This window comes from Mus musculus, chromosome 8 (assembly GCF_000001635.26).
Source record: "Mus musculus strain C57BL/6J chromosome 8, GRCm38.p6 C57BL/6J".
In the NCBI taxonomy this organism is placed as follows: Eukaryota; Metazoa; Chordata; class Mammalia; order Rodentia; family Muridae; genus Mus; species Mus musculus.
The window spans coordinates 22,321,915-22,344,696 of NC_000074.6; the positions used below are offsets into that span (position 1 = coordinate 22,321,915).

A 22,782-nucleotide genomic window follows, 5' to 3' on the forward strand; every position below is an offset into this window, starting at 1 on the left:
TTTTGTCACTCACAGGCAATAGTTTTTCTAGTTTGAAACTGATGTAGTGATTTTATTATAGCATGTCTTTAAGGAGAATTGTAGGATTGTATTTATTCTTTAACATTGGTCCTTTCTAATTTTTTTCTGGATATCTTCTGACATCCAGTTTATAGATTTTTGTCTATGAGAAATGGTAGGTTAGTGAAAGTGAGTATGTTTTGGTGATAAAAGACCTCTGCACACCCACTGAGATTTTATTATTGTACAGATCTAATAGCATTTATATTTATTCTCCACAACAAAACTGTGTGTTCTTAAAATCCCTTGTGTCTGATTATAGGTATATTGAGAAATCCGCTCTGTTAGGTAGCTATCATCAGCTATTATCAGCACTATAGAGAGTATACATACCACCAGAAGAAAGTCGCCAGTCACTATTGTAAGTTCTTGGCATTGAGATATTACGTGGAAAACAAAGAGCGACTGACTGAATGCAAATAAGTCTTCCAAGTACCTAGAATTTCCACTTAAAATAACATTTAAAAAATCTTGGACCACTCATTCCAAAAAGGTCACACTAGCACTTTATTAAACTCTGCACGTCAGCTAAACATTTTCTCTAGTGGAGTTGTCAGGGATGAGATAAAATTCAGGCAGATGGAGCAAAGCAAGGATTTCCTTTTTTGTTTTTTGCCTCTTTGTCAAATATGAGAAGGCTGTAATCACACTTGGGTCTTCTGTTCCATTAGAATACATGTTTACTTTGTGACAATGTCATATGATTTTGTTATTGTTTCATTATAATACACCTTAAGGTCTAAAATGGCAATTCCGCCAATACTATTCTTTTTGCTCACAGGTCTTTTCTGCTTCCATATGAATTTTAGGATTTTTTTCCTATTTTTGGGAGGAATGAAATGGAAATTTTGAGTGAGATTGAATTGAATCCTTAAATTGCTTTTGGTGGGATGGTCATTTTCACAGTATCAGTGCTACCAATTCATGAACCTGGGGTATGTTTCCATTCTCTGGTGTCTTTCTTAATTACTTTCTTGAGAGATTTCAAAGTTTGTTTTTTCACCTCCTTGGTTAGGTTTATTTTAAGTTACTTTATTGTCTTCGATACTGTTGTTAATCAGGGTGTGTGGGTGATCTCTTTCTCTATATGTTTGTCATGGTGTATTGGAAAGGTTTTATAATCTCTCGTGTACTGTGCCCCTTTGTTGAAACTGTTATTATTTCTATCAGTTTTCTGATAGAATTTTGGAATCTCTTATGTACAATACACTATCATCTGCAAGTAAGAATAATTTGAATTTTCTTTGCTATGGACCTATAATTTCCTTCTCTTCCATTATTGCTTTGGCTAATACTTCTAGCTGTACACTGTGAGGATAATTGGCAGCCCTGTCACATCCAGGTTTTAATGAGATTGTTTTGTGGTTTTCTACATTTAGGACAATGTAGCTGTGGGTTTGTCATATATAACCTTTAGGATGCTAAGGTGCCTCACTTCCAGGTCTACTTTCTCTAGGGCTTTTATCATGAAGTGTGTTGGATTCTTGCCAACGGTTGTTTTACATCTCTTGAAATAGCTATATGCCTTTTCTCAGGCAACTTGCATGCTTTGCTATGTTTATTGGTTTATGCACGTTGAGCCAACACTGCATTTCTAGGATTAAGCCAACTTCACCATGGAGAATGAATTTCTAAATATGTTTTTCCTCAGTGTGCGAGTATTTTACTGAGGATTTTTGTATCTCTGTTTATCAGGAATGTCTGTCTGTCATTTTGCTGTGTCTTTACCTTCTTTGGGTATAAGAAAGACACTGGATTCACCAAAAGAGTTTGGGAGTGCCTCTTCAGTTCGTATTTGTAAAAACTAATCCATTATTTTGTTGCTAGAACTCTGAGGTCTCTCTACTTAAGACCAGGGGAAACTGAGGCAAGGGCATAAAGTCAGTGATTGATCATTCAGTAGACATATCTCTGAGGGAACAAAGCTTGATTATCTGGGGCCTGCACTTCATGTGAACATTGAGAGACTCTTTGAACTCTTAGGGGTCCAGCAAGAAGGACATACACACAAACCGCATACATACCTACATACCTACCTACATACATACATACATACATACATACATACATACACACACACACATACACACACACACTTGGTGGATGAAGCAAGCTCAAACAACTTCATACATACATACATACATACATACATACATACATACATACATTCACACACATACATATATGTGAAGTTGTTTGAGCTATTTTTTTTTACCTTAGCCCTTTTAGACCACATAAGACAGAATTCTCTATTCAAGAAACATATTACCTCATAGCCATAAGTTACATACTCTCTGTAAACAATCACCACAAGAACATATTCTTCAAAAACAGGTTAAAATCATTGCACAAAAGGAAAGCACAACAGGATATTGATTATATATTCTTCTTTTGAAAGTCATACCTAACTAAACATTTTCCATCTATCACTCTCTCCACAAGTTCATCATGACCCCAAAGCAACAATTCTTTGATTGACAAAGTGTAAGCAAGCTAAATCTATAGTAGCAAGTTTTCCCTCATGCTTAGCTGACAATAATTTATAGTTATCAAGAAACAGATCATCATCATCTTGTGTCTTATTTTTGAAGTCTTGTTCATCTAAACTGGCTAGTCATCTCTTCTCTATTCTTATTCTCACAATCGAATTCTTTGCTCTTTGTTTATAACCCTGTCTTTTCATGGTACATGCCAAAACCTGTGGTCACATCCCTAGATCACAAGATTCAGTAACTCAAACCCAACCTAGAATGAAATGTTTTCTTTGCTCATTAACTTGTCCCAAGTCTATTTTTCTCTTCCAAGTACAAGCATGGTTGTAAAGCACAAAGGCTCACTGTACTCCTCTTCAGACCTATGCCACCCTCACTATTCTACAAGGGAGGGGCACATTCTACCCTTACTTCTAACTTTATTATGTCTTTCTGGCAAAACAACTTAAACCACATCTCCTTAAACATCATCAACTGCCCTAACTTCCTAAAACTAAATCAAATCTGGAATTCTGTAAAATCATTAATTCATCTAACCAATGTTATTGTATGAGAATTCATCTCATATTGATGTGTGCCCAATAGAGCGGGCCATCTTCAGGGAACTCACAGCAGCTCCTCTCGCATAGCATCAGCCATCTATCCAAGCCGGGTGATTTGCCCAAGATCCTAATTTGCTAATGGAAAAGCAGACATGGGAATATTTCTCCCCTAAGCACTCTTACCCATCTCCATGGCATGATGCTTTATTTGACTAGTCTCCAGCTCAACGTTTCCTTAAAATTGGAGCTGGAAATTTACATGCAGAAGATAAGTTGCTAAATACCCAACACATAGTGTTTTATTTACATATATTCTAGATAGGAACAAAAAATGTAAACATTTTACTTAGGAGCACAGAACATTTGGTATGCAACTGATGAGAACTTTTATTTAAAATTTATACTTATAAAGAGCTTTCTTTCGTTTTGCTAAGTTTATACCATGTTGGGGGATGTGTGATTGATTTAGTTTTACTAACTTTTCTAGGAATGTGGTTAAGAAATTTGTGCGCATCCTTGTGTCCTCGGTTGCCTTCAGGTATGTGAATGAATAGAAATGGAAGTAATTAAATATCTATGATATTTAATTTTAAAAGTTTAATGAGAAAGGACCTCCAAAAACCAAGACAGAACAAAGTAAAAGAATGTCCATTGTCTGTATGTTGCTAATTAGCTCATGAATCCATATTTAATGAAGTCTAATCTATCTTAGAAGTTAGGTTAAAACTGGACATTTAAGATGTACAAAGAAATAACCTTTGCTCAAAACTAAACCACAGCATATTAATATTTTCTAACTCAAAAATGTAAAAATAATGAATCATATATTCTATAAATATAAATTCTATGAGTATAAGCTAAATCTCCTGTACACTCAAAATTACTCAATTCCAGAACTATATTTTTTTAGATTTCTTTTCTACCTGATGACTCAGAATTACATAGCATAATTGCTTCCTTTAAAATTAATATTTATGTGTGTATAATGTTTTACCTATTTATAGGTATGTGTACATGTATTTGCAGGTATGTGTATCTCTGTGTGTATGTAACTATGTACATATGTGTGTTTCTGTGTGTGTGCCTATATGTGTTTGTCTATGTGTGTATGTTTGAATGTGTGGTGTGTGTATGTCTCTGTGTGTAGCTGTATGTGTGTGTATGTATGTTTGTATGTGTTTGTGTGTGTATGTTTGTGTGTGTTTGTATGTGTGTTTGTGTGTGTATGTCTCTGTGTGTGTGTCTGTATGTTTGTCTGTGTTTGTTTATGTCTGTGTGTATGTGTGTATGTCTGTGTGTGTGTGTATGTGTTTGTTTGTGTGTGTATGTCTGTGTGTATATGTATGTGTGTTTGTCTGTGTGTGTTTGTCTGTGTGTGTATGTTCCTGTGTGTGTGTGTGTGTGTGTGTGTGTGTGTGTATGTGTGTGTGTGTGATACAAGACCACAGATCTACTATTGGGTATCTCTTGTCATCTTACTCTTTTTAAATAGGGCCTCTCGTTGTACCAGTGCTCACTGACTAAGCTAGGTTGCCTGGCCAACGAGCTCCATGGATCCTCCTGCTTCTGCCTCCCTAGAACTGGGGTTACAGGTGCTGTACTGCTCCTAATTTTACATAGGTGCTGAGGATGGACCTCAAGTCTTCAAACTTTAATGGCAGGTGTTTTACTACTGAGCTATCTTGCTAATTCCAAAATTAATAATATTTCAACAGACTCTTTGGTTATTAAAGAAAAACACTTTAAAGTTGAATTAATTCATCTTTGTAGTTTTGGAAAATAATTCATGTATAAGGAGTTTTTTTTTAAAAAAACTATGCAAGAAAAGGCTTAGGAATACTTAAGAATTTAAGTAATCACGCAAATGTTTATGGAATTGAATTCTTTTTCATGTTTCCACCCTGTGTGCAGGATCCATGTGTGCACCCATGAATATAACCAGGCATTTTTTCATTTTTTGAAAATTTCACTGAGAAAAACTTCTTACTGGTTACAGCATTTAAATATATATATAATTATATATTATTATATGTAACTACACTATAGCTGTCTTAAGACACTCCAGAAGAGGGCATCAGATTTCGTTATGGATGGTTGTGAGCCACCATGTGGTTGCTGGGATTTGAACTCAGGACCTTTGGAAGAGCAGTTGGTGCTCTTAACCGCTGAGCCACCTCACCAGCCCCATGGTTACAACATTTTTAAATGGACTATATTACTCATCTCTTCGCTCCTTTTTGTTGCTAAAGTCTTAAATATATTTGGTTAAATGTGATTTAATTCATTGTGAAAAATTTGTAAAAAACTCCTCATGAATTCTGAGCATTTAAAGAGTTTATACTGAGAAACTTGTGACTTATTTAGATTTATTGTTCTAGCTTTGAGTTCTAAATCATGAAATCATGTCCCTGCCAGGGGAAGTGGAGAGGGAGGGGCTTGGTGCATACTTTATCTACTAACCGCTACTTTTATTGGGTGAAAGCTGAACTTCAAAAAAAAAAAAAGATTCTAAAGCACCATTGTTCTTTCTCCCATAGGACAGTTTAGGTCTAAATAAGGACTTGGGAACGTCTTACCATTGGCTTTAATATTGTGTAACTGTGTGGAAGTAATACTTCCACTCTATTTCTTTTAGAATATTTGGAATTTTCCTGGTCATTCTGGATGTATTTCTTGTGGTTGTCGATCTAAATGTCTCTGAAAAGAAAATTTATATTCCTTTGGACTATCGTTCCATTTCTTTAGCGATTGCTTTATTTTTCCTCGTGGATGTTCTTCTTAGAGTGTCTGTAGAAGGGTAAGTGTGATTCTGTTTTGTTTAAGAATAAGGCCATTTCTTTAGCGATATAAGAAGTATTCTATAAGAAATGTCAGATCAGCTCAAACAGTGGGTCCTTCTTCAATCAAAATGATTCTCCTTGTAGATATGTCCCATAGAAAAAACAATAATCCAAAACCAGTTTTATGTACAGTGGCTTTGTCACAGCTATCATTGTGCCTATATTTATAATTTATTATAGATGATTCTACAGTTGCTAAAACTTAAACGGGCTTCAAGGATGGGGCAGACAACCACTGGGTGTATGTGTACATGACTAAAAGAAGTGTGTATGTGATGTAAAAATTCTATTGACTTGTCTTGAATCCAAACAAGATTTGATGACACATGAAAGAATATATCATAAATAATTCATAGTTCAATGAAAATAAAAGCTTTAATTATAGTGCAGAAGGCACTATAGAGGCATGTCCTTCCCATAAAACAGACATTGACCTCTGCTTACTGGTTTTCCAAGCAGATGAGTGGGCAGGTCATGCCTTGAAATTGGATTGCTTTGGGAGTCAGGGATAACTTCTCTAGCTTCATTTTATTCTCAGAGCATACCTGAATGTAGTTTTTCTACTTTTCTAAGATATCTTTTTATCCTCCTGCATCTTTTTGAGCTAAGGACATTTGTCTACTGCCCAGTTTCTTGTTGCCTAAAGAAGGCTTTCTCAACATTTTCTTCAGTGATTTGGCCATTGGTAAGGTGCCAGTGCTTCTATGAATCATCCCTCAGCCATACTCCTCTTAGGAACCTTCATGAAACTCAGACCACAAAACAGACTCAAAAGTAGAAGGGAGCCAGGTGAGAGGAGGAAGGCATTAGCAAGAGGTGGAAATGAGAAGGTAATGGAGGTGAATATGGTCAAAATATTTTACTCACACGTTATAGAAGTCAAAGTGAAGCCTATTATTTGTATAATTTACATGCACTAATAAAAGCATAAAGAAATCCCTTAACAACTTGAAAAACATCCATATAAAAGGAGAAGCTATCCCAGAATCAGAAGAAACTTTCTCTAGGAGACCAATGCTCATGTCTGAAGAAAGAAAGTCTGTTTCTGCCCTAGGTAGACCATATCAGTTCATCAAAACCCCAGTATGCATTAAAAAAAAAAAAACAGATCCTAAGTCTAAATTAAGAGTTGTGCCCTTTCCATTTGTGGGTTCCTTTTGTATACTATCCCAATTACAATTTCTCTAAGCCCCATATTCAGCTTATTTGCTCATCAGCAATGCACATCTCACTTCCCTACCTACATAGAGAAAGGCAGTGATTGCCTCTTGCTCGATAGTTTAGTCCTACTTCTTACTTATCAAGTATGAATTGCTATCTTGATACTTTTAGATAGATGAGAGATGAGAGAGAGAGAGAGAGAGAGAGAGAGAGAGAGAGAGAGAGAGAGAGAGAGAGAGAGAGAGAGAGAAGGTTTTGCCCCAGTAGACTTGTGTTTAAATGCTTGGCCTACAGGGAGTGGCACTACTAGCAGGTGTGTGTGGCCTTGTTGGAGTAGGTATGTCATTATGGAAGTGAGCTTTGAAGTCTCATATATGAGCTCAAGCTACAACCAGTGCAGAAAATAGTCTCTTCCCAGCTGCCTGCAGCAGACAGTCTCCTTCTGGCTACCTTCAGATTAAGATGTAGAACTCTGCCCCACCTAGGGATCCATCCTATATACGGTTACCAAACCCAGATACTATTGTGGATGACAACAAGTGCTTGCTGACAGGAACCTGATATAGCTCTCTCCTGAGAAGCTCTGCCAGTGCCTGGCAAATACAGAGGCAGATGCTCCCAGGCAACCATTGGACTGAACACAGGGTCTCCAATGGAGGAGCTAGAAAAAGGACTGAAGGAGCTGAAGGGGTTTGCAGCCCCATAGGAGGAACAACAATATGAACCAATCAGAACCCCCAGAGCTCCCAGGGACTAAACCACCAACCAAAGAGTACACATGGTGGGGACCGATGGCTCTAGCTGCATATGTAGCAGAGGATGGCCTTGTCGAACATCAACGGGAGGAGAGGTGGTTGGTCCAATGAAGGCTTGATGCCCTAGTGTAGGGGAATGCCAGGACAGGGAAGCGGGAGTGGGTGGGTTGGTGAGCAGGAGGAGGTGGGGATAGGATAGGGGCTTTTCAAGGGGGAAACCAGAAAAGGGGATAACATTGGAAATGTAAATAAAGAAAATAGCGGTCCCCCTCGCACCCACGAATAACTGAATCCTGCGGGACGGGATATCTAATAATAGTAAAAACATTAAAAAAAAAAAAAAAAAAAGATGTAGAACTCTCAACCCCTCCAGCCCAACATCTACTTCCACATTGCCATACTTCCTGCCATGATGATAATAGGCTAAACCACCAACCAAAGAGTACACACAGCAATGAAACCATAACTAAGACAGAAGTTGGTCCAGGAGTGGATGTTGTTGTGATAGACCTGATCATGTTGGGTGGTGGTGTTTGTTGTTGTTGTTAGGTTTTGGGGGGGCAGAGGCGAGTTGGTTGGTTCGTTTTGGTTTTTGGAGGAATGTGTATTTGGGAAGTTTGGATTTGGAAAGCAGTGGAATGCTTTAAGTGGGTCTTGATGGGCCATCATAGTAGGAATATGGAAAACATTGGTGCTGAGGGTGACTTGAACTCTGGGACCCTGGATCAGGGGTTTCAGAGGAGAAGAATTTTAGAATATTGCATAGAAATCATTTTGATGATATTTTGGTAAAGAATGTGACTGTTCTTTGCCCTTATCTGAAAAGTTTGCCTGAGGCTAAAATGAAGAGATTCAGATTAATTGCATTTAGGAAGGAAATCTCAAAGCAGCCTAGCACAGACTCTGCCCTGTGGTTTATTTATGTTTTGATCAAGCATAGCAAACTTAGAAAGGAAATATACAAAAATGTACGGTTCAAGTATTAAAGGAACATCAAGAACCAGTATGGAACTGAGTCCTGCATTGAACAAGATGAACAGAGTGGTGACCTCAGGACAAAGTCCCAGCTAAGCTTCCATCTTGTGAAAAGGATGTTGAAATGGGGACATTGCCAACTATTCTAATTTTATTATGTGTTTGTGGTTGTATGAGGGAGAGTCCTATCATGTTAGGCGTTATTATGACCTGGTCATAGTTTTCATTTGGACATATGCAGATCTTGAAGCAGGAAGACAACACACCTTTAATCAAGATCTTAATGAATAGTGGCCATGTATATAATGGAAAGGAATTAAAGAAAAGCTTTGGCCAAGGTATGGTTGTACATGCCCTTTCATCCCAGCACTCAGGAGACAGATCTCTGAGTTCAAAGTCCGTCCACAGAGAATGTTCCAAGACATCCAAGCTTAGGCGGTTAAGGAAACTGTGAAAAGCAGAAAGCTGGTGCAAATATAATGAAATGAAAGGGTCATGTTTCAGTCTCAGCAAACAGCAGAACTTGGCAGAGAATAGACTAGAAGTGGTTACTTGGACAATTAATGTTGGTTAACTGGAGCTAAGAAGTGAGCAGTGATTAAGAAGAAACCAGCATCACTGAGGTAAAATATTCTGAGAAGTGTTTCCTGAGAGCACAAAAAAGCTGTGATCCTGAGATACCCAAGGTTGTAGCTCATCTTGGCAGCCAAATTTGGTAATAGGTAAGAATCACCAAGGTGATACTGGTTTTGAAGGCATGAAGGCATCATGGACAGCTGAGGCTTGGCACTGTGAAAGGCCAGGAAAGGCCATTGATGAAGGTGCAGCCTCGGTGGCCGTTGAAGTTGAGGCTTGACACCATTAAGAGAGCCTATGAGAGGCTACTGGTGAAAGTGTAGCCTAGTTGCAGTGGAAGACTCCAGTGTATTGGAGATGTCAGTATTATGGGATCACCAAGAACAGCAGCAGCATTGGAGTAGAGTCATCCAGATCCAAGATTAATTGTGTGTGCCACAGCTGTGTGTGCTGTAGAGAGCAGAGCTGGAAAAATTACCCAAGCCCTTTGGAGGATCCCAGAAGATCATGTGTATATCTCAGACTTTGAAAAACAAAGCTGTGAAGTTCCAGTAGCCTTGAAGACCCCAAGATGTTAGAGATACCAGAGCCATGGCATACCTGCCAAGGAAACCTGCTAGCATGGAGTGGAGCCAGCCCAAGAGAAAGAATTGTGTTACAGTCAACAAAGCTGAAAGGAGTTGGGCATTAGACATAGAGATGTAGAGTTTGGAGTTTGCCCAGCTGGTTTCTGGTCTTGCTTCTGGTCCAGTAGTTCCTCAGGATGACTTTTTGGAAGAGCGATGTATACTCTGTGGTGATGGAAGTATGTGATCTGCTTTTTTTTTTTTAATTTTGATTTTTATAGGGCTTGCAGTTAAGATAGTGCATGAATCTCAGAAGAGACTTTGAACTTTGGACCTTTAAACATCGTTGACTGTGATAGACTATGGGGACTTTTGAAGTAGAATTAAATGCATTTTACAGTATGTTGTGGCTAAAAGCCTATAGAGGCCAGAGAGTGGAATATGCTAGATTGAATAGGTTTGGCTGCCATAGACTCATGTGTTTGAATGCTTGGCCCACAGGAAATGGCACTATTAGGAGGTGTGGCCTTGTTAAAGTAGGTGTGGTCTAGTTGAAGAGAGTGTGCCACTGTAGGAGTGAGCTTTGAGGTCTCATATGTAAGCTCAATGTATACCCATGTAGCTCCCCCTGGCTACCTTCAGATCAAAATGTAGAACTCTCAGCTCCTCCAGTCCCACATCTTCCTGGAGGCTGCCATGCTTCCCGTAGTGATGATAATGAACTAAATCTTCTGAAAGTGTACACCAGCCCTAATTGAATGTTTGTCTTTCTTTATAAGAGTTACCTTGGTCACATTGCCCCTTCACAGTCATGAAACCCAAAGAAAACTAAGAAAGATGAATGATAGCAATAGATACATAAATAGAAAATGTACTAACTCAAGAATTTAAAATTGATATTCTAATTTTCCCTTAGTCCAGTCGTCTTGATGGTGGGTTTTGATCATTAAGATGGAATTCTCTCTTTGCTTTGAACTACAGAAGCATGGTCAGCTTGAACAGCTATGTTACTAAACAACTCTACCCCAGCACGGGTGATAACCCTCAAAGTCGGCAAGCTAAGCCTCAACCCCAGCCAACCTTCATATCCCATGAAACATAATGTGTTTGGGACAGAATTACATGCAGCTGACAGGGTGGGGACCGTGGACCTGGAAGTGGGTTAGAATCTCAGGAGAATATAGAATAGCACACATAATTCTCCATGGGACTAGAGTAGGGCTGAAGATAGAGTCTGTCATGAATAACTTGTGCGTTGAAGCCTTACCATCTCCCCGCTCCAGGAGACGGCGCTATTTCTCTGACGTACTGAACACCCTAGACGCTGTGGTCATCGGTGTGACTGTGGTTGTGGCTGTCATTTATGCACTTTATGACAAACACTTTCTCAGAGATATCCCAAGGTATGAAACATTTGGCTTACCTCTCAAAGCTCCCCTTCCAGTCTTCTGGGTTGTTTGTTTCTGTGTTGTTGTTGTTGTTGTTGTTGTTGTTGTTGTTGTTGTTGAATTTCCCTGGTTTTATTTAATATTTTAACTTTGAACTCTCTGGTTATATACCTGGTAAGTGGTTTAAAAGTGCAATGCTTATAAAAAAAAAAAAAACCTTCCATTTACTTTGAAATTAAAAGATGCTAGAATTTAGGGTTCATTTAAGGGTATACCTCTAAGAATCTTTAAATGAATAAAAGAGAATATGCAAAGGAAAAAAAACTAGATTCACCTCCTCTTACATCAATTTTAATTTTACAATATGAAATGATCTATAAATTCCCATTTGTGCTTCAACCACAAATGCCTTATATGTAAAGTTCTATAGTCCTGGGCTCTCCCTATAACCAAGAGAGTATGAAGCATGTATATAATTTGAATGACTCCAATTAAGATGTCTAAAGAGCAGAAAACACAGCAAGAAGCCGGGACATAGCACAGATAGGCAGCAGTGAGGAAGGGTTTGCGGTACAGTTGTAGTAGAAATGAGAAAACCCTGGTAAAGTCTGAACTGCTAGGATCTATTAGGAGAGTTTCCTCTTCTTCACCCTTATCTTTCTCCCTCACTCTCACCCTCCTATTGACTGTGGCAATCTAGAAGGAAGAACACGTGTGTGTTGGGATGAAGGTGGGGAGGTAGGTTTATCAAATGTCAAATAATTGGTTTCTCTTGATAGCCTAACTTCCCGGGACTTCACTCCAGTATTCAACTAAATATGTTGTATGGTGGAACTTAAGCCGTCACACGCGAGCCACCTGAGAGGCACTGAATTACTGGCTCTGGGGCCTATTGCCCCATGCTTTATATTTATTTTTATTTTATATGTATGGGTGTTTTGCCTTTGTATGTATGTGTGTATGTATGTGTGCCACAAGGGAGTGGTGCCTGCAGAGTCTACAACAGGGCACTAGGTCCCTTAGGACTAGAACCGCAGATGGTTCGCAGTTGCCATGTCCCCAGTCTCCGGCAAGAGCAACCAACAATGCTCTTCCCTACTGAGCCATCCCTTCAGTCCACACCCCATGCTTTAAAGAACTTTAAAGAGCTTTTCCAGGTGGCTTGTTCATGTGACCTCAAATTAAGGACCCAGTGTTTCAGAACAGTAGTTCTCACCGTTGGTGCTTTTGATGGCAGGAGAAACCCCAGCCAGCTTCCTTGGTCAGTATTTCAGTCTGTTTTCAGATGTGTCTTCACCGAGAGTAGCACTTTCCTGCTTACTGATAGAAACTACACAGGCGATTATTGATGAACATGCATACACGCCCATGCATACACACACGAGGAAGGAAAAGAAAAAAAGAAAGCCACTCATGTTAGAGGATAAATTCTGAACTCGTCCTTCCCAAACTTAGCATTACTGACCTTTTAGGTCACAAAATTCTGGAAGAGGACGCCATTCCTTTATATATTTTGGAGGTTTCTCCGTATAGTGTTGGCTGTCCTGAAACTCACTCTGTAGACCTCGAACTTAGAAATCTACCTGTCCCTGCTTCCCAAGTGCTGGGATTGAAGATGTGCGCCATCATTGCCTGGCTAGGGCCCCATTCATGATGAGGTGTTTATCAACATCCCCTGCCTTTACACACTTGCTATGGTAGCAACACACCAAAATAACAGTCTGGCAATTGGAAATGTCTCTAGACATTGCCCTTTGTCTTCTACCTGGGGTAAAACAGCATTGTTCTGGCCAAGAAACACACCATTCCCAACTGAATACAGAACAAGAGGAACAGGTCAATGTAGAGGAACCTGCCAGTCATGCACAGGGCCTTGGCCTTGGTCCACAGCACCACCAAAAGTAAATAAATCACTAGTTATAAAAGTGTTAAACCTAATCTATAGTAACCAAGCATTCTGTTTTTAATAAGTAATTAATTTTAAAAGTGTTAACTTTAACCCATATTAACCAAACATCCTGTTTTTGTAGCAAAAAACAAACAAAAAAAAAACCCAGATATTTACGTTTTTACCTATATGTTGATTTAGACTGGCAGTTTTACTGCGGCCTCTACGACTGCTCATTCTGATAAGGATTCTGCAACTGGCTCATCAAAAGAGACAACTCGAAAGGCTGACCAGGAAGCTGGTGAGTGTCTGCACACTTTTGCCTTGTGTCTCGGGGAAATACGTGTGAGGTTTGTAGTTACACACACACACACACACACACACACACACACACACACGCCGTGTTGTTTTTCCTATTGATCTGTGGGTTACAGCTTTATGATTTCCCAATTCAGGTATCGGGTAACAAGCGACGCTACAAGAAGGATGGCTTTGACCTAGACCTCACTTACGTCACTGGTTGGTGAAACTTGCCTGTCAGTGTTGTTTATGAAAGTGTTGAATTTTGTTCTCGAGCGATAGGTACCACATTCTCTTCTTCCTCTGCGATGTTATTCCAAAGCATTCTTTACCTACGAGCACATATGTCACTGTGGCAGTATGACCTGGACAATGGAAGTATCTGTTCATGTCATTTCAAACCAGAGCCACTTGATTCTGTTACAGGAGGTGGGATGGATATATTGCTTGAAATATTTTTCGTTGAGTTTTCAATTATTCAGTTCTGGTATTTAATCTTGGTTCTGAGGATACCAAGACTCTGTGTAATCTTCTTACATCTCCAGAAATGGAGTTTTCTACTCTGTTGATCTCAAATTCCCTGAGTCACGTGAGCTCCAAACATAAGGGACTTGTTGCCTTTACTGGAGCCCAGGCTGGTTGGTTTGGTTTGGTTTGGTTTGGTTTGGTTTGGTTTGGTTTGGTTTGGTTTGGTTTGGTTGGGTTGGGTTGGTTTGGTTTGGTTGCTTGGTTGTTGGTTTGCTAAAGAAAAGAAAGTATAGTCCCACTAATAAAATGAGAGAGTTAGGCCAACGAAAGTCTATGGCCCAGTGATGAACCAACTGAGTCATTAGATAACTGTGTCAGTTTAATAATTATTATTATTATTATATTGGATAATTTAATGTTTTATATCATATTGATTATTATTATGTTGGTTCTTTTCTGAATGTTATTTTTTATTTTAAAAAAGGAGTTTCATTATATGTAGGTGAATTTTTTGTCTGCTGCGTTGTCTCTATCACGATGCTCATTACAGCAATTACTTTGACTTCCAGAGCGTATTATTGCCATGTCATTTCCATCGTCTGGAAGGGAGTCCTTCTACAGAAATCCAATCAAGGTAAGGCTATCCCCACAGCTGGTGCTCACTGCTCAGTGAGTGTATGCTGGAGTCAGAGGCTTGACTTGAACAACCTCAAGACCCCTGCAAAGGCTACTCTTCCAGCCAGAACTCACACGTGGTGGACTTCAGTCTGCCTTAGCTGTTTATAAACTAGTCACAAATTTTACTGGCTTATAGCCACTACTTTTTAAATTTGTCATACAGTGGCTTATCAGTTGGCATTGGGCTTTCACTTTGTAGTTCTCATGAACCAGGACGGGACTGGCTGTCTTAGCTAGTCGCTCGTGCATCTGTGGGGAACTATGGCGTCATCTGAGGAGCTGCCAGTGGACGGTAGCTGGGCTAGGTGGCTCTATATGATATCTGTTCTTCCAACCAGATTTCTCTGTTCAGCCCAACCAGGCCAAAGCTTGGTTTCCATCTTGTTGAGAGGGTCTTAAGTCTAGTCAGAGAGCTGTTGGTTACCATCAAGGTGTAGCTGCCGCTACTGCACTGTTGAGGTTGCCATGTTAGTCACAGTTATGGCTGATATGTGCCATAGCTGGGTAGGACTTTTGGTTGATTTTTCTCCTTTGAAAGCATGTGTGGCTTACAAAGGTACCAGACTATAGCATGCAAGTTGTCACGGAGGGGACTTTCATGTCACTGTATCATATGTAAATATTTAAATATGTAAATTTGGAAATATTGAGTTTAGACTTGTCAATATGCTTTGTGTCCTTTTAAATGCCACAAATAGGAAAATGTCAATATAGCATGTCCATGCATGTTTAATCCACTTCCCAAAATTACCACTCCTAATCTTTATGAATAGCTCATCCTTTGATAGATAATAGTGTTTTATAGAAGACTGAACTGGGAACTCTGAGTTATTTATAGTTTACTTAAATCAAGTCACTTTTCTTTTTATAAAGCTGGTCTCAATTTAGTCATATTTAATACTAGCTTGATTGTCACCAAAAACCCTTCATTTAGCTGAAAATCAAAACAAAGCATTTCTTAAATGACTCTAAACTATAGGTTTCTATCAGTTATTAAACTATTATCTCCTTGGATATTGCGTGACAGTTATTGATTCCTTTACTTTTTTAATCAAAGTATCCAAAGACAATCAATTTTCATGAATATGTATTCTTTCATTCAGAATGCAAGCTCAAATATAAGCTGTTAGTTCTGCCATAGAGAGCTTCAGATTAAGTCACAGAGAGCTTGAGCGGACACATTCTCAGTAATAACAGGCTGCTCGTCTTGGACAGGACGTTATTTTAAGTCAAAGTTGACAAGTGAATGAAAGATTGACATCTGGGGACACTTAGCCCCTCATAGGATTCTAAAGCATCCCATGATTTCCTTAATCTTTTAAAAAAAAAATGATGTGCCGGGCGTGGTGGCGCACGCCTTTAATCCCAGCACTCGGGAGGCAGAGGCAGGCGGATTTCTGAGTTCGAGGCCAGCCTGGTCTACAGAGTGAGTTCCAGGACAGCCAGGGCTATACAGAGAAACCCTGTCTCGAAAAACCAAAAAAAAAAAAAAAATGATGTTAAGGATATGGTGGTGCTTTGACGGGGGTTCCTGCAGGTAGCCAACCTCAAAAAGAGATAAGAATAAAATTTCGGTGCAGGTTGACTTTGACAACTTGGATCAAGTCTGATGCCAGGCAGCTCATAGTTACATATGGAAAACACAGGACAATTTGGGAAAAGGTTTCCAGTCTAATTCCAGGTGACAATAAAGCTTAAAGTGTGACTACATAGAAACTCAGTTACAAAGCACATGTGACCACCAGGGTGTGTTCTATAGCTACAAGTCCTAGAATCTAATGCAGTCTCTGACCAATAGCAGAGGTTAGCCCACCATGAAGTATATGTGACACTGTCCTAAGGATGGGTAATGGTCTGGGGAGGACAGAGTCTGGGATACGCATTCTGGGGAATTTGGATGAGGTCTGCCTCCATAGCAAAAGGTGGTGGCATGTACCTCCACAGATAGCAAAAAGGGCACCAGGTTGCTAACAAAATCCACTCGAAGCTTTCTGGGTAGAATGCAGGTATTTGATTTTTATTTCCTCCACTGAGAAGACACACCTGTGTGGATAACATTCCTGGGACTCTTAGTGCTTCTCTGTGAGTGTAACGACTTCTGTGCCCACAACGGTGCATACCTTTAGTCCCAGAAGCAGGCGAGCAAGATACCTGAGTTTGAGGCTAGCCTGGTCTACAAAGCAAGTTCAGGACAGCCAAGGCTACACAAAAGAAAGGAGAAAGGAAGGGAGGAAGGGAAAGAGGGAGGAGAGAAAGGAAGGAGGGAAGCAGGAAAAGAGGGAGGGAGGGAGGGAGGGAGGGTGGGAGGGAGATAGGTTATGTGTACAGGGTTATATTTTGACTGACACTGAGGATACAAAGCATAGGGTACATTTTTTCTTTGAAATCTTTATTGTGTTTTTTGTTGTGTGCATGTATGTGTGGAGGCCAGAGGACAACTGTGAGTGTTGGTCATCAGATACCATTCACTTTGACCCACTTTGGTCTTGAGACAGTCTGTCTGTCTGTACTCTGGAGCTCAGCAAGGAGGCTAGGCTGGCCAGCCAGTGAGCCTCAGAGATGTATGTACCTGTGTCCATTTTCCAGGACTGGGGGGCAGGAGAGAAGCATTTAACCACATCCAGCCTTTGAATGTGGACTGCGTGGGGGGGGGGATCACGCTTAGGTTCTCATGCTTCGAAAGCACGAATTTTACAGACAGAACTATCGTCCCAACCTGGGGGTAAATTTTCATAACCCTGAAGTTTACTCAGAAAGAAACGGTCAGTGTTGCCTCTAAGTAGCTAAAATGTTCCAGATGTGGGATCCAGAGGTCAGCAAACAAACAGATGCTACAGAGAAAGCATCTGCAGTTTCAGGCACTGCTGCTACCTCAATAAGAGAGACTTGTAGCACTTGTTGCTCCTACAGCAAGGGATGTGCCCCGTAGGAGGAGGGAAGGGTTTGGCCTAGGTGTCGATGGAGTTGTTGCAATAAGAATTTCAAAGAGACCTCCATGGGTACAGAGGACTCATATGGTATACATACATCCATGCATGCAAAACAACCATACACATAAAGTAATAAAGTATGCAAATCTAAAGAAAAACTATTTTCAAAGAAAGGAATCCTAAGGTTTAAAAGTTACAAGTCCTGCTGGGCGTGGTGGCGCACGCCTTTAATCCCAGCACTCGGGAGGCAGAGACAGGCGGATTTCTGAGTTCGAGGCCAGCCTGGTCTACAAAGTGAGTTCCAGGACAGCCAGGGCTACACAGAGAAACCCTGTCTCAAAAAAAAAAAAAAAAAAAAAAAAGTTACAAGTCCCATTCTTAGGCTTCAGATCTCAGTCTGTAGTTACTGAAAACTGTCAACTGCCCTGTGGATTGTGGGAATTGAACCCAGGTCCTCTGCAAAAGCAATAGCCTCTCTTAGCCACTGACTCATCTCTTCAGCTCCCTCTGCCCAAAGGACTCTTCAAATACTTTATTTGCATTTTCTTCACGTGTGCATATATGTGTATATATGTGTATGTGTGCATGCACACGGGTACCTAAAGATTGCATCAGACACCCTGGAGCTGGAATTACTGAGCGTTATAGGCTGCCTAACGTGGGTGCTGGAAAGCAGACCCCAGCCTTTCACTAGAGCAGCATGTACGTTTTACAGCTGAGCCATCTCTATAGCCCCAAGATCTCTCATTTTTGAGAAAGTTGAAAAAATGGAGGAAGAATGTATGAAATCCTGTTGAACTCAACAGCTTTATCAGTTGTGTTTACTTGTTTAGGCAGGGTCTTGTTAAGTAGCCCTGGTTAGTGTGGTACTCACTTTATAGCAGAGGGTAGCCTTGAACTCATGATGATCCACCTGCTTATCTGCTTATCCCAAGTGCTGGATTTACAAGCATGACTCACGCCCTGGCTTCATTCTCATCTGTTTTGACATAGTACTTATTCATTTTCACCTGGATGGAAGCTTTCATACCCCATCCTTCAAGCATTGTATTAAACACTAGTCTGTAACTGTAACCACATCTAAGCAAAACACAGTGCCAGGGGGGAGGGGAGGACAACAAAAAGAATTTCAAAGTGGGCTGTGATACCTCCTACTTTCCCTTCTGAAGGGAAACTTTCAAAGGCTGTAGGGAGCCACACAAAGGCTCAGCCTCTGTTCCCATCTACATGCACTTTGCCTACGGTCCTAATACCTTCTGAGCTACCTTGTAATGTTTGGCCTTGGTGTGGCTGGTCACACTTTAGTGTGGATGGGACAGAAACTGCATTAGATTGTGTAGCGGAACAGTGATGCTCAATTTTATTTTTTTATGTTTTTCATTTTATATTTTACATTTTTTTAATTATTATTTTATTTACAATCCAACCATTGCCCCCATCACCATACCCCCTCCCACAGTTCCTCATCTCATTCCCCCTCCAAGAAGATGCTCTCTCCTACCAGGCCTCCCCCTACCCTGGGGCCTCAAGTCTTTCAAGGATTAGGAGAATCTCTCACTGAGACCAGACCAGGCAGTCCTCTGCTATATATGTGCTGGGGGCCTAGGACCAGTGGTATACCTGGATCTTCAGGTAGATCTACTTCCAATTTTCTGAGAAACGGCCAGATTGATTTTCTGAGTGGTTGTTCCAGTTTGCAATCCCTCCAGCAATAGAAAAGTGTTCCTCCTTCTCCACATCCTCCCCAGTATGAGCTGTCCCTTGAGTTTTGGATGTTAGCCATTCTGATTGGTGTAAGGTGTAATTTCAGGGTCATTTTGATTTGCATTTCCCTGATGATTAAGTATTTTGAACATTTCTTTAAGTGCTTCTCGGCCATTCAAGATTCTTCTGTTGTGAATTCTCTGTTTAGCTCTGTACCCCATTTTTAATTGGGTTATTTGGTTTTTTTGGAGGGTTAACTTCTTGAGTTCTTTATATATTTTAGATATTAGCCCTCTATCGGATGTAGGGTTGGCAAAGATTTTTTTTTCCAATCTGTAGGTTGCCAATTTGTCCTATTAACTATGTCTTTGGCTCTCAACTTTCCTAATCCTGTTGTGGTGACCCCCCCCCAACATAAAATTATTTTCATTGCTTTTTCATAACTGTAATTTTGCTGTTGTTATGAATAATAATGTAAGTATCTGTTATCTTATGGTCTTAAGCAACCCCTCTAAAAAGGCCATTTGACCCCCAAAGGAATCATAACCCACAGATTGAAAACTGCTACTCTAAATACTTTATGTCCATTTGATTGGAGGGTATTTGGAGTCTTCGGGCCATCTAACTATTTAGATCAGAAAACAGGTAAAACAGGCTAAATCAAAGATAAACTTATACCAAAACATTGAGTAAAATATAAAGGGATTTAGAATATATCTGGAACTCAAGCATATATGTATAGCATTTTTTTCACTTAGAACTAACTATTGACTCTTATTGTGTAAATTTATAGATTGTGAATTTACTAGGACAGATCCTGCAAAGGATCACGTATTTGCAGATTTGGTCTCTAGCTGGCAGTGATGTTACGGAAGACAATGGAGTTTTTATTACTTGGTGCCTCACTGAAGGAAGTGGACCACTGCAGAAGGATCTGGGGACTTGAAAACCTACCTACCCACTTCCTGCCCAATCTCTTCTTCTAGGCTGTGGATGAATCACTGTGCCGCCATGCTTCCATGCACACCATCAACCACAACAACAAAAACCAAAAACAAGCAAACAAACCCCTTTCTTCCTAAAGTTGCTCCCTGTCAGGTGTTTCATCACGAATAATGGGGACAGAAACTAATACAGAAAACTGGTACCAAGAAGTAGGGCCACATCACTGTGACTATCATGAAAGAAGTAAACAACTTTAACTTTTTTTTTTTGCTATGTAACTATATCCAAAACTTTACGTATTGTTGTTTATAATTATACAATAATTATAAATAGTTTCAAGCTGATGACAAACACTATTTTGTTAAAAGGGTCTTGCATTTACAAAGAAAAATCTGTAAAGCCCAAAACATTAGGGCCACAATGATTACTACGATTTTTTTTTTTAAAAAAGAACTTTATGTGGTATGGAAAGAAAATAATGAGCTCTATTTGAGTACAACATACTTGAATCAACCAATTTTGAAAACAATACCAGAAATCAAAGTATCCCACATAAGGAATAAACAATATAACAATTTAAATGCATATTTAATTTTACATAATTCAAGTTCTTTATATGTAGAAAGATGAAATAAATACCCAAACAGCAACATTCTTTTTTCTTTTAATAAACAATTCCTGTAACCTATTTCCAAATTGTATGGCTGAAAACCAATTTTAATTATTTCCATGTCTGCACAAAATATTCTGCTATCCTGAAGTACATTTCTTTGTACCCTGGAGAGGACCTGGATACATGGAGCAAAATCTGTTCCTATTGAATATCAGTCATCAACCATTTAAGTTCATCATTTTTTAACTTGTCTCTTAGGAATATTTTTTAAGTAATATATCCCTTTTCACAATCAATACATTAACAGAAAGGCAAACATTTTCAGCAGGAAAGAAATTCATGGGTCCAGTGATTGAAAAAGAAAAGTCAAAACAGCAATTTGCTTTGATGTAGAAATGGCAAATACATCAAAAGATGGCCTAGTCGGCCATCACTGGAAAGAGAGGCCCATTGGTCAGGCAAACTTTATATGCCCCAGTACAGGGGAACGCCAGGGCCAAAAAATGGGAGTGGGTGAGTAGGGGAGTGGGGGGGGGGAGGGTGTGGGGGACTTTTGGGATAGCATTGGAAATGTAATTGAGGAAAATACGTAATAAAAAAAAAGGAAAAAAAAAGAAATGGCAAATACAAAAGAGTGGGAAAATAGTCAAAAGCCCAAATTACATAAGAGCAGAAGTCAGATTTGTATTCAACACCAGCACTTCCTTGTTTGAAAATCACTGCAACACAGTGATTTAGCAATAAACATTTGGACACAAGTAAGAAGTTACAGAGGCTGCACTAATGCCTGTAAGAGCAGTGCCTGCATGGGAAAGATAGAACTTCATGGCCCTTCATTACCACCTCTAACATTTAAATCCTACTATCTTCTTGTAAAGTAGGAGAATTTCATTTGTGTCCTATAGTATAATGACCAACAAAACAACAGCAAAACCTCCAAATTTAGAATATTGTATGGTATTATAACCTAAAACACTCAAAACAATGACATAGTTTAACTCATTTGAAAGGCATGAGTGTTTAATCAGCATCATGAAATCCAACTATGTGGTGTGTGGTGCAGATGAGAGCAGAATCTTGCCTTATTCCTCATTACAAATTTTTTTAAATAAAAGTTCCTGAATGACCATTGTGTATAAACACAGGCAAGATAATCCCAGACTTCTTGTTGTGGAAGCTTGTGAAAGAATTAGACTCTTCAAGTTGAAGTTTTCCTTTTATCACCTTCTGTAGAGCTGAATTTGTAGATAGATACTACTTAAATTTGGCTTCACCATGGAATATCTCTCTTTCTCCATCTATTGTGATTGAAAGTTTTGCTGGGTATAATAGTCTGAGTTGACATCAATGGTTTCTCAAAGTTTGTAGAACATCCAACCAGTTCCTTCTGGCTTTTCAAGTGTTCATTGAAAAGTCAGATGTTGTTCTAATAGGACTGCCTTTCTATGTTCCTTTATTTTTTTTCCCCCTTGCAGCTTTTAATATTCTTTTCTGGTTCTGTACATTTAGTGGTTTTTGTTTGTTTGTTTGGTTGGTTGGTTGTTTGGTTGGTTGGTTGGTAGGTTGGTTGGTTGGCTAATTGCCTGGTTTTTCAAGACAGAAATTCTCTGTGTGGCCTTAGCCATCCTGGAACTTTCACTGTGTAGACCAGGCTAGCTTCAAACTCACAGAGATCTACCTACCTGTCTCTGCATTCTGAGTGCTGGGATTAAAGGAGTGCATTAGCACTGCCAAGCTAGTGTTTTGGTAATTACATGGCATGGGGAATTTCTTTTCTGGTCGCATTGTATCCACTCTTAGGAAACAGAGAGTAAACAAGAAGTAGCAACAGGCTATAAAGCCTCCTTACAGTCTCCCACTTCTACCTACAAGACTCAACCTCCTAAATGTTCCACAACTTT

At 39.5% G+C, this 22,782-nt stretch overlaps 1 protein-coding gene across 2 annotated transcripts in view; it reads left to right on the forward strand.

Moving 5' to 3' along the window:
- Tpte (transmembrane phosphatase with tensin homology) overlaps positions 1 to 22,782 on the forward strand; it is an 88,104-nt gene that overhangs the window by 38,600 nt on the left and 26,722 nt on the right. Inside the window, exons 13-18 of one of the 2 annotated variants that reach the window (NM_199257.2) lie at positions 3,582 to 3,632; positions 5,730 to 5,891; positions 11,251 to 11,370; positions 13,445 to 13,544; positions 13,699 to 13,762; positions 14,581 to 14,645. In NM_199257.2, coding sequence (NP_954866.2) covers positions 3,582 to 3,632; positions 5,730 to 5,891; positions 11,251 to 11,370; positions 13,445 to 13,544; positions 13,699 to 13,762; positions 14,581 to 14,645 — 562 coding nt within the window. The remainder of the gene's footprint in view (positions 1 to 3,581; positions 3,633 to 5,729; positions 5,892 to 11,250; positions 11,371 to 13,444; positions 13,545 to 13,698; positions 13,763 to 14,580; positions 14,646 to 22,782) is intronic. The other variant, XM_017312675.2, reaches the window with a different exon arrangement.